The sequence below is a fragment of the Tamandua tetradactyla genome, chromosome X, assembly GCF_023851605.1.
Source record: "Tamandua tetradactyla isolate mTamTet1 chromosome X, mTamTet1.pri, whole genome shotgun sequence".
NCBI classification, from domain to species: domain Eukaryota; kingdom Metazoa; phylum Chordata; class Mammalia; order Pilosa; family Myrmecophagidae; genus Tamandua; species Tamandua tetradactyla.
The window spans coordinates 29383669-29396202 of record NC_135353.1 but is presented as its reverse complement, the minus strand read 5'-3'; the positions used below and the strand labels follow the sequence as shown (position 1 = coordinate 29396202).

The following is a 12534-nucleotide window of genomic DNA, read 5'->3' as shown; positions in this document are numbered from 1 at the left end:
TGAAATGAACCATAGTGTAACAATCAGCAAGAATATTATGTAATCAGGACAAATTATAAATGTGAGGTGACAAATCTATGGGACACATATGCCAGGAAAGGCTAAAATCAAAAGCACCAAACAGTGCATTGATTCTGTCCATACAGGAATTACTTGTACTTGCTGAAAAGAACAGAGATGTGCTCTTTTTCGGCAAGCAAGCCTTATGATCATTTCTCTGCATTAATGTGCAAACAAATAATTAAGTGGCCATGGTTCTTTGGCTCCTAATTTGCCACTGCTTCTCTTTACATTTGCCCACAGATTTCCTTCTTGTTCTCATATCCCAATAGCCAAGAACATACATTTGGATTGTTCAATGGTAGTATGTTCACCTGCCATGAGGGAGACTTGGGTTCAATTCCTGGCCCATGCACGAAAAAAAAAAAAAGCCAAGAACATACAATCACCTGCAATAAGCAAATACATAGCAACATCGAGTCCTTCACACCCCACCATGAACAGAATGCAGTAAAAGTAAATGAAAGAGGAAATAGAAAAGAGGAGGCTGAATGGAGCAGGTTGTTTTCAAACCCACTGCCTATTTCTGAAGGTCAGCCGCGTTTGCTTTCAGCTGGGAATACGCAGGTCCATGCTCCTGAGAGACTATATGTCGCTACACAACTAATGGGGTCAAATGGTGTTTGAGCCCAGGGAGATGCCAGGACCAACATATGGGTTTGACCAGAGTAACCCTCATCCCCCATGCCCCAACTTACATTTCCAACCATGCACCACTATTAATTTCCCATCCCATTTAATTTTTAAAAGAAGATACAATAGCAGTTCACTCATATGTCTCTCTATTGTATTGGTATAAGAGTCCCATGGCTTCTGTGGGAATATAACAGCTAGTCATCAGAAGAATCAGCAGCTGAGGCTTAACTTATCACCCATGCCTGCTACTTTGTTCATAAGGGTTCCCAGGATAACCAGAGGCTAATAAAATAGTCAGCCATGGTCTTCAGGAACCAAAAAGTAAACCCAAGTTTTATTTATCACAGCCATTGTCAACATTATTTTTTAAAATACTCTTGTTCATTTTTATTTTAAAAGTAATCAATACTCATAAAGGAAATTCAAAACTTTCAGAAGAACAAAAAAAAAAGAAAGAAAATGTATCACTAATAGGTCCATTAATCTCCTGGTATTCTTCCTTCTGGTCTTTTTCTTTTATAACTAGATTTGGCGGTGGTGGAGGAGATGGGTAGGAAGTTGATCTCCCTCTCTGTTTTCTCTTTTTCTTATAGCAGCTTTATTAAGACATACCACACAATGTACCCATTTAAAGCATAATGTAATATTACATTGTAATGCAACGTTTTTAGTATATTCACAGGGTTGTACAACTACCAGCATATCAACTTTAGGACATTTTCATCACTCCAAAGAGAAACCCTATCTATACCTTTAAGCCTTTACCTTCCAAGGCCCCTATTTCCTCACCGCCACCCCCAGCTTTAGGTAACCACTAACTCACTTTCTGTATCTATGGATTTGCCTATTCTGGGCATTTCATATAAGTGGAATCATATAGTAAATGGTCATTTGTGCCTGGCAACTTTCAGTTAGCATAATGTTTTCAAGGTTCATCCATGTTGTAGCATGTGTGCCAATTTGAATCTGTTGTGTACCCCAGAAAAGCCAAGTTCTTTAATCCTCATTCAATATTGCTGGGTGGGAGCTTTGTGATTGTTTCCATGGAGATGTGACCCACCCAATTGTGAGTGGTAACTTTTGACTAGATGGTTTCCATGGAGATGTGTCTCCACCCATTCAAGGTGTGGTTGGTTGCTTACTGGAGCTCTTTAAGAGGGAACCATTTTGGAAAAAGTCACCAGAACCAACAGAGCCCAAGCAACCAGAGATCTTTGGAGATGAAGAAGGAAAACACCCCGGGGGGCACTTCATGAAACAAGAAGCTGGGAGAGAAAGCTAGCAGACGTCGCCACATGCCCTCCCAGCTGAGAAAGAAAGCCCGAGCTTCATCAGCCTTTCTTGAGTGAAGGTAACCTCTTGTTGGTGCCTTAATTTGAACGTTTTCATGGCCTTAGAACTGCAAACTTGCTACTTAATCAGCTTCTCTTTTTAAAAGCCATTTCGTTTCTGGTATATCCCCTCCTGGCAGCTTTCAAACTAGAACAGCATGTACCAGGTACTTCATTGTTTTTTAACAGCTGAAATATTCCACTGTATGGATATACCAAATTTTGTCTATCTGCTCAACAGCTGACGGCTACCTTTTTAAAACAAAACTTATTTTGATAAAATTTTAAACATACAGGGCAGTTTAATAAACAATACAAACCCTACAGAGAGAACCCCAACATACCCCACCCACCTCCCCAGATACTCAGATCCACCAATCTTAACATTTTGCCACCTTTGCTGTATTATTCTATCATCTATGTATGTATGTATATATGTGTGCATCTATCTATCTAGTCGTCTATTTTCTGAACATTTGAGAGGTTTCACACATCATACTCCTTAAATACATAAAACCTCTATGTACATTTTCTACGAACAAGGAAATTCACTTATGTAACCACCTTAATTGCGGTTATCAAGTTCAAGAAACTTAACATTAATCTAACACTTACATTCCATATTTCATCTTTTTTTCTTATGTCCCCAAAATGTCTTTTTGATCTTTTTCTCCTCTATTCTTAGATCCCATCCAGAATCATGTATTGCATTTAACTGTCATCTCTTTAGTTTTTTTTAATTGTGAAGACATATATAGAACATAAATCTTCCTGTCCAAAACCCTCCCAAGCATACCACTCAGTGGGATGAATCTCGTTCACAATATTGCATTACACTCAGCACCATCCATTACTAGAATTTTCCCTTCACCCCACACAGAAATCCTACACTCACTTTGCATTAGCTCCCCATTTACCCCACCCACCACCCCTGATAACCTGTCCTCTAGGAGCTTGAAAATCTTTGATATTTTCCTGGTAGTTACCATGGGGCTTAAATTTAACACCCTTACTCTAGAACAATCTCATGTGCTGTGATACCAGCTTAATTTCAATAGCATACATAAACTACGTTCCTATACCCCTCCATCCCCCCAACTTTATGTAGTTCATGTCACAAATTACATGTTTACACATTATAGTTCCAGAACCATTGATTTATCATTTCATTTTATGCATTTGCCTTTTAGATCCTGAAGGAAGTAAAAAGTTGCTTCTCTCTCTCTCTCTCTCTCTCTCTCTCTCTCTCTCTCTCTCGTTAACACAGCCATACACTCATACCGGGTCCACACTCTTCTATCTCTTTTTTCACTAGCATTAAATCGCCAGCAAATGTTCATACTCTATAAAAGGGTATTTTAATGGTTGTAATAATTCTCCAAGTGGATATACTGAGATTTCTTGGATCATTCTCCATGTGAATGCTGAAGTTATTTCCAATTTGTCAATCTTATAAACAGTCCCGGTATGTGTACTTGGAGTGTCCTATGTTTTAATTCATTGGCATTTCTCACAATTTTAAGTAATTATCTGGACAGTAAGCTCCATGAGGGCAACGACAACATCTGTCTGATTCCTCTCATATGTCTCCAGCACCTAAGTGCCTAGTGCATGGAGGATGCCCAGTATTTGTAGTATAGATTGACAAATAAACAAATGAAAGAGTGAACAAATGATGCTGAAATGCATATAGAGAATTATGTGTTTTAGTAAACCCTAGAAAGCAAATTTGGAAATCAGTTATATATATATATATATTTTTTTTTTTTTTTTTTTTGGAAACATGGGCAGGCACCAGGGAAGTCTCTGGCATGGCAGGTGAGAATTCTGCCGCTGAGCCACCATCGCACCACCCTAAAGATATATTTTTAGGGTTCTCAATTTATATCACCTCACTTATTTCCAAAAGGATCATTTCATTCCCACCAGCTATGTATGAGAATGATGGTATTGCCACACTCTTGTCAGCCCTGTGTACTGTTTTTTTACGGTGGTAGTGGTAGTGTATGTGTGTTTTTGCTTTTTAATACTAGTGGTTAATGAAAGAGTCAAAGAGTTTCCTGTCACTGTTCAATCTTGCATTTCTTTTGTGCCAGGGAGATATTTTTTCATGTCTGTAAACAAGTTGTGTTGCCCTGTTCGTAAACTGTGCATATTTTTGTTTTTCTAATGATTTCAGAGGAGTTCTTTATACAGGAAAAATGTCAGCCTTTTGTCTGCTCTATTTGTTGTGAATATTTTCCCCAGACTGACGCATGCCTTTTCATTTTGGCTATTTTTGACAGATGAACATTTCTCACTTTTATGTAATCATAACTGTCGATCTTTTCCTTTATTCAAACATCCTTTCCTTGCCTAAAAGTCTCACATATGAATTGCAGCTATGAGTTATCACAATAATGCTGACTGTGAATTCTGATTAACTGGGTTCACAGCTCCCACATATAAAACTAGGCCTTAATCTGCCCCAGGGCCCCAGTTTCCACCTTCCTACAAGCCCCCCAACTGGAAGTCCAAGAAGCATAGACTAGTCACAACTCTTGACCAGCCCCCTCCAGCCCAAACTAAATCCCCTTATCAACATCTCCACTTTGGGCAAAGGGACCACCTGCACTCCATACTCAAAATCAGGGAGGTACCTTGAAATGGACTCCAGCCTTCATTTATCTTTGTGGTTTTAGCATTCCTTCCATCCAAGAGTTTCTCATACTCAACTGGTGTTCAACCTCCTCATTAATATTCTAGGCCCTCTATGATCAGAGCCCACCCCAGCATCCTTCCCAACCTTTCTCCAAGCATGAACCTTCTCTGTACGAGCCAGACTAGGCTAGGTGAGGCCACTGGAGCCCACAATGCCATGAAGATACCATCCCCAATGCCACCTTTCTTCCCAAACAGATCTCCCCATTTTCCAGCCTGTTCCTCATACTTGAGAAAGGAACAGTCCTTAGAGAACATCTCTAAATATCCCATTGTACAGACAAGGACCCTGGTGTCCAAAGACGGGGAGAGCCTTGCCCCAGTCATACAGTTTCTCCCACACCAACAATCTACAATATGGAGTTCTGTACATCACACTCTAACCTTTAATGACTCAAGGCTGAGGATGGTGACCTTAGTTTTTTGGGGGTTGCTCTGGCTCTAACCTTCCCCAAATGCTAGCACCATACTAAGGATATGACAGTTATTCCATCAAGTCTGTTTATTTGACCTAAACTGTGACATAAACATACATAGGTTGTTTTATTTATTATTTTTTAGTAAATGTATGGCATTTGAAAAACTTTGTTGATGTTCAAATTGTTCCCAAACAAAATCCATCTTCTTTACCAAATAGTTCAAATATCAAAATATTCTTTCCTATTGTAAACTTTGTGAAAGCAAGGGTGATGTGTCTTTCCTGGAATATAATGGGCAGTTCATAAAATTTTGTTGAGTAACTGAACAAAGGATGGAATGACTATTCCTTTAATATCATTTCATGTAACCTACGTTCACTGCTGATATCCATTAAAGACAAGCTCTGACATTTTAATTGCCACATAAGAGCACGAATCTAAAATCACTATTAAGAAATGCTAACTCTGCGTAGCCTTTTGTACATGTTGGTGAACTTAGTGCTTTGTCGGGACTCTAACAACATTTTTTGCCATGCATATGATGATGCTGTAAACACTGCTGAAGTTCTACAGATGTGACCATTACAGGTTCTTACTCCATCTGTGAAGTAGGTGGACGGATACAACAGCTCGTTAAGACAGCTGCAGAAATGCACCATCAGCTGAGTGAAGCTATCGCAGGGAGAGCCCGTCCAACCTAAGGCCTGACGGACCCCAGGGAGGGCACTGCTCTCCCCAATCCACTCACTGCCTCACCTTGTACCAAAAGCTATACATGTAATCCTATTTCACTGCAAAATCAAGAAGGGGAAAGCGTGCATGGCTGGACACATAAGGCATAATCAGGCACTTACACGATATGGTTCTTACTAAGACAGAGCTCTTTCCAAACAGAGCCATGATTGAAAAGGAAATGGAGAAAAAGAGAAAGCATTTCTCCATCTAAATACCTTTCAGCCCTTTTTGTGGGTGTTATCCTACTGGGCTTTGGTTGACAATTAATTACCCTTCAGTACGGCTGCTGCAAAATGTAAAGATGCTAAAAGACTAGGGTGCAACAGGAATATGATGAGCAGATTGTTTAAACAGAAATATAGTGTATCTTGAACAGTCAGAGATGGGAACCCCATGTGTGCCGGCCAGCACGGAACCTGGTGAAGGAGAATGAAGCTGGTGCAATTTCTTTGGGCAGGATTCTAAACTCCTCCCCCAGGCCAAGTTGCACCCCAGGGTTGGCTACAAACAGAGGGAATTTGGCCTGAGAAAAGCCTGCAGGATTTGGAGGTTTGAGCAGCTGCTGAGAAACAATATTTTGATACAGTTTCAAAAATGTTCTTAGAAACTCCCAAAAAGAGCAGGACCCTTCTCTAACCCCAAACAACATATTGGCTGGCAGACACACAAAACGCAGTTTCTCTTTTTTTTTTTTTAAGAAATATTGTTCTTAATCAACATTTTGAGTCTTTTGCCAGCCCTGCACGCTCTCTTTGTCCTCTCCCGGCAATGTGATCACAGTCGATTCTACTCAGCACTTAAATATTCCCCCAAGCACTTTACCATCCGCTAAGCAGTGCAGGTTCTCAAATCTACCCCTGGGAACAGGACTCAGGGGCTTGGCTAATAGCCATGATGGCATCTCATGCTCATGCCCCCTCCCCTCAAATGTGGATGGATGGCTGGGACTTCTCCCTTATCCCTGCTGCAGTCCCCTAATGCAGCTTATCCACCAGGCTTCCCTCCTCCTTCCATCCTGCCCAGCTTTGCAGAGTCTGCCAACATGGCAACTGGAGACCCCCATGCCCTCTGCCCCCTAACTGACTTGATGGTGAGCATAAAGTTTCAAGGACATAGTAAAGAGCCGATTTTCACCCAGTTCTATATGCCCTGTGTAAAATTAAGGATGACAATGATGGTAGTGCTGGTGATGACAATATTAGTTAACATGTACTGAGTGCTCACATTGTGATGGATACTTGATATGCAATTTCCTCATTTAGTCAGCACAAAAACCAGAGGGGCTGTCAACAGGACACGGGGCTGGGCACTCAGACAGAACTGGAGCCAGATCCCCGCTGAATCACTAAGGAGATCCATGACCTTGGGAAAAATCCCTCTGCCTCTTTGGCCTTCATTCTCATCTGATAAATGGGGATAGTTACGCCAGCTCTGCATTCTTCCCAAGGTTTGTGCAATTCCCAGAGGTAAAGGATGTAAATGCTCATCTTAAACTGGAAAGCAATCTCCTGGCAGGCTCTGGTCCAAGGTCACACTGCGGCTTCGTGGCTAGCCTGCAACTAAGGCCCAGGTTTCTGGACTCTCAGACAGGCAGACAGAGCTGCTGTTCCTCAGTTCAACCCCGCACAGGGACCACCAAGTTGGCATGGAGAGGCTGCTCCGTGCAGTAATTCCTGAAGCCTGGCTCTCGTCTCCTGACACCAGCCCCTCATCCTCACACATCGCTGTCAGCACAGCTACCTTTGCCTCCAAATTTTCACTCCCCCTGTCCCCCTACCCAAACACACTAAAATACACAATCACGTACGCTGTCTCACTCACATACATATACACACCTTTGCTCAAATGGATTATCAGAACTCACAGAACTGGTCCTGCAAGCAGGGATTTGTCAACATCATGGGGGAATTCTGGAACCCTCAGGCTATGACTATTCTTTGAGATGAAGATGTCTGGAGGTGGGCAGGAATGAATGAAACAAAAAAGTACCCTTGAGGTAGAAATGCATTCCTCCAGCTAATCTTATTCTATTTTTGCAAACACTTTTTAAGTCCCAGCAACTGACTTTTCCAAACAGTGGTTCTTCTTTGATTAGACTAGATGGCACTGTGGTTTCACCCTCTTTTTGTGACCAAGAAAATTCCATTTTATTTCAAATAGTTTTGCCTCGATTTGGGACGATCCAAGAGACTGGACTCCTCGCACTTTGAGAGGTCCTGGCTCTCTTAAGGAAAGAGTCTGAAGAAATCTGCCAGAGGGCAGCAGCACCATAACCAATCATTCGGACCATGTGATAATGTGTGTTTATAGACCACATCACACCCTGACGTCCATGTTCAAGAAGATTCGTAAAGGCACACGGGGCCTATGGGACTCCAGAGAGGGCTGCGGTTTCGGTGGTGACCAAGCCTTCATTTTTACTTCTCTGTTACAGATATGGCTGTGGAATTCTATTTTTGCCCTAAAAAATTCTTTTTTATATCATCACCCCTCTCTCTAAACCTACAAGCTCCCTCAGCAAGAGAGATTATTCTCAGCATTGCTAAATTATTTGGGAGCTTCTGAAATACCAGAACCTTGTTGTGACAATGACTAGCATAATTCTCCTCACGGTGGATTGAGGTTCCCTCCATTTTGGGGCCAAGATTCTCTTGGGATGGAAAAAAAAAAAGAAAGCTGTAGCACTAAAAAGAAAAAGTGAAAGTTCAACAGATTCTACCAGAAGAGAGGGTAGGAAAATGGAGGGAAGGGAAAGTGAGGGAGAGAGTGAGTCAAGGGGTGATGTTTCCTCTAAATCTGAAGGGTTACCAGAAAGGAGAAGGGCTCCATTAGCCTATGACAAGACGTAAACTGCACAGGCTGCTGAATTCCAAGAGCCACCTGCAAAAGGCCACCTTGTCCAGGATATTCAGTACTACAGAGGCAGAGGGCAGTAGGAGTTCAGGCAGGTCCCTGGGGTCACCCCCACAGGGAGGCAGGGAGCAAGGCCATGTCCCTACCTGCCCAGAGACCCCTGGCAACCAGACACATGGATTCCACTCCCTGGCTTTCCTGCCGCCCCCACCACTCATCCCTAGATTTGTTTTAGGTAGTCTTTGGTGAAACAGGGACCCTAGCTGGAGCAACTGTACCCCAAAACACAAAGCCCTGCCCACGCCTCCTTCACAGTACACAAAGGCCTCCGGCAGCGGGACACTGCAGCTCAAGGTAGGAAAATGCCCTCACTTCAAGAGCAACTAGCTACCGGCTAGTCATAAATCAGCATTTTCCGCATCAGCCCTGGGCTCGCAGCTGCTGGTCTGGCGGCGCCCCACAATCCGGCTCAGGCACCCGTAAATCAGGCAAGACAGCTGATCCCTACTTGGGGTCCGGGAGAGCGTCCCCAACATACAGGCAATCTGCCCAGTCCCACCCCGCCCCTCGGTCCCGCAGGGTGCCCCTCCCGCACCAGCAAAGCGCCGCGGACACCTCGCGTGGGGCCAGCAGTGAGAGGCGCAAGCTGGGCACTGGGAGCTCTCCCAACATGTTCCTAAACAGTGACAGAGGGACATCCGCCAGCCTCAGAGTGTTGACTAGGGAGCGGGCGAAAGAAGTAGGAGTAAAGAGGCGAGAAAAGTCAGGCAGAGAGGAAAAACAAAACGAGAAAAGCCGGAAGCAAAGCGGGAAAAGGGAAGTGGAGGAGGAAGAAGGAAAGAGCTAGTGGCCAGCAGCGGACAAGACCAGCAGCGCAAAGGAGGGAGAGAAAGAGAGAAGGAAAAAAAGGCAGCAAGAAAGTGTGTGTGTGGGGGGGGGGGGTGCGGAGAGAAAGCGGGCGCAGGAAGAAGTACAGAGCGCGGCCAGGAGGCTTTGGAACCCGGGCGCAGCGGAAACAAGTGAGAGGCGAGGACAGAGGCGGAATCAGGCACGCGTGGAGTGCGTGGCTCTTTCCGGCGCTCGGGTGTGGGGTCTGGTTGCGGCGCCGGGTCGGGGCGGCGGCCGCGTGTGCGCTGGTTCGGAGACGCTTCCCGCCACACACACACACACACACACACACACACGCTTCCCGCCACACACACACACACACACACACACACACACACTCCCTGCCGCTAAACTGGACGCTTCCCGCCACACACACACACACACACACACACACTCCCTGCCGCTAAACTGGACGCTTCCCACCACACACACACACACACACACACACACACACACACACACACACACACACATATACACTCCCTGCCGCTAAACTGGCTGCCCCGGGCAGGAGCCGATGGGCTTCTCGCGGCTCCCAGAGCGCCTGGCGCCGACCCAACCGCGGCGCAATCGCGGTGGCGCCGAGGTGCTCCCTGGGTCCCAGGCCCGGGCTGGCCGTGCCGGCCGCGCCTCCCCGCCCTCGACCTGCCCGGGCACGCACTCACCTGGACGGTCTCAGCTTGGCATCGCGCTTGCCGTCCACCACGGCCGGTACGCAGCTGGTGAGCTCGGTCCAGTCGGCGTGCAGCCCGCAGCTCCAACCCGTGGAGAACCTGGAAAACAGCCAGGTCTCCCGCTTACCCGGCCGGTGGCAAGTGCATTTCTTCTGCCCCACGCGGCACTCGCACGGCTGCTCCAGCTGGATGTTGCGCACCAGGTGGCGGCCGAAAGTGGTGCCGCCGGTCTTCTGGATGTGCAGGAACACGATCAAGTCATCGCCCCTGATGTCGAAGTCCACCTTGCGCAGGAGGTCGCCGCGGCTGAAATTGTAGCGGGGCACGAACCTGACGGAGCTCTCATCCTCCGAGCGGTACGGGTCCGGCACCGGGGAGCTGAACGCCTGCAGGCGGAGGAGCTGGCATTCTGTGCCGGGGCACACGTATTGGAGGACGATCACGGCAAATAGGAAGAGCATCACCAAAGCCAGCAGCAGCTTGTTGGATTTCTCATCCATGTTCCCGACGCTGGGGGAAACCCAAGCTCGTTACGTCAATCCCGCAGCTCAGTCCGCGCTCGCCGTGAGCCCGCACCGCCCCCTTCCCCTGGCGCCGCTGTTGCGCCCCCTTCCCCCCTCCCCTTCGCACCGAGTACTCCACCGCCGCGGCGGCGGCAGCGGCGGCGGCGCCCTTCCCGGTTTCCTTCCTTCCCGGCAGGCTCAGCGCTGCGGCTTCTGCCGCACCCCCCATCCCCCCAACCACACACGCACACGCGCGCGCACACACACAAACACACACACACACACACAAGCGCGCGCGCGCGCACACACACACACACACACACACACACACACACACACACACACTCCTTCCCGCTGGCCGCCTGCCCCTTCCCTCTCCCTCCACGCCGGGGAGCCGCTTTACCGGGTTTCGGACTCGCAGGACCTAGCCTGCCCGTGTCGTCCACTCCCCAACTCATCACGCCCCAGATCCGGGTCCTCGCGCGTCTCGCTCCACTCCCAGTGACTCCGTGGCTCCCATCCCCATCCCGCCTTGCCCACCGGGCTCTCCCCGGCGCTTCTGCCCTCAGCTCCTTTGGCGCTCAAGCCGCCACCTCCCCGCCAGCCCGCCTCCGGCGCTCCCACCCCAAGCGCCCCGAAGCCCTGTTCTTGCCTGGGTCCCGTTGCCCACTCGAGGCTGCCTCCGGTGAGCTCGAAGCCGGGCGTTCGGAGCTCCCCTGGGGGGAGGACCCGGCCGGCAGCCCGACCTGCAAGCGGAGACGCTCCGCTGCCCCTGCCCGTGGAACCGCGGCGAGGAAGCCGCAGAGTAGCCGAATTCGCGCGGTGCCCCTCTGGAGCCCCCGAGTCTCCTTTCCTCTGGAACTTTGCCTCCTTTCCTCTCCTCGCAGCTGTTTTCCCTCCCCGCACTGCCCCGTGAGCGCCCAGCCCCGGGAACGCGAGCCCCGCTTTCGCCTAGAACGTACCTGGCCAGGGGACCGAAAATCTTGGAAAAGATTGCACCGAGCACGTGCTTCAGCGAGTGGCCCAGGGCAGCCAGGCCCCTAGTGAGCAGGGCCCGGCAGAGGGAGCCTAGGTCCCAGCGTCGCCTGAGGTCGTGCATCCGCCTGCGGCGGCCTCGGGGCAGCAGCGCGAAGAGCGGGGCGCGCGCGGCTCCCGCCGGGGAAGAAGACGCCTTGAGGGGCTCGTCCAGGAGCGGCGGAGAGTTGAATCCGCGAGACACACCCCTAGGACGGCCCGCGCTGACTGAGGCGCCGATCGACCCGAACCGGCTCACTGCCAATTCGGCCTCCCCTCTGGAATGCCGGCGGGGACAGGTGGTGCGGGCGGGCGCTCCTCGCTCCGGTTGCAGCGGCGGCCCGAGCGTCGGGGCTGCACACGCAGGCAGTGCCATTCCCCCCTTCAGGCAACTCAGGGTACTAAGGATCAGAAGCGAGCCTGAATTTATATAATAATGCCTCACGCCCAAGAGCTCCAGCCACTTCACAGGCAGAGGACCTGGGGGGGGGGTCCTCCTGTGTTGGGGAACGCAGGTTACTCCAATGAGCGCATCACTCCGGTCGGGCTTGTAATTTCAACCTCCCCTAAATAGCATGGTACAAACTGGATCTTTTCCCTCTCTCTTTGCCTCTTTCCTTTCCCCGACGGAGGCGGCGGGGAGGGGCGGCGGCGGGCAGGGGGCGGTTTCTGCAAAGGTAAATCAGCACGAAGGAGAGAGCGTGACCAAAACAATTACAGA

The 12534-nt window shown here is 48.5% G+C and overlaps 1 protein-coding gene across 1 annotated transcript in view; it reads right to left on the bottom strand.

Annotated features, from left to right (window-relative positions):
* HS6ST2 (heparan sulfate 6-O-sulfotransferase 2) overlaps nucleotides 1-12196 on the bottom strand; it is a 378854-nt gene extending 366658 nt beyond the window's left edge. The window contains exons 1-2 of the mRNA XM_077145201.1: nucleotides 11762-12196; nucleotides 10288-10806 (exon numbers count right to left, since the gene is read on the bottom strand). Coding sequence (XP_077001316.1) covers nucleotides 10288-10806; nucleotides 11762-12189 — 947 coding nt within the window. The 5' untranslated portion in view covers nucleotides 12190-12196. The remainder of the gene's footprint in view (nucleotides 1-10287; nucleotides 10807-11761) is intronic.
* Between the last annotated feature and the right edge of the window lie 338 nt (nucleotides 12197-12534).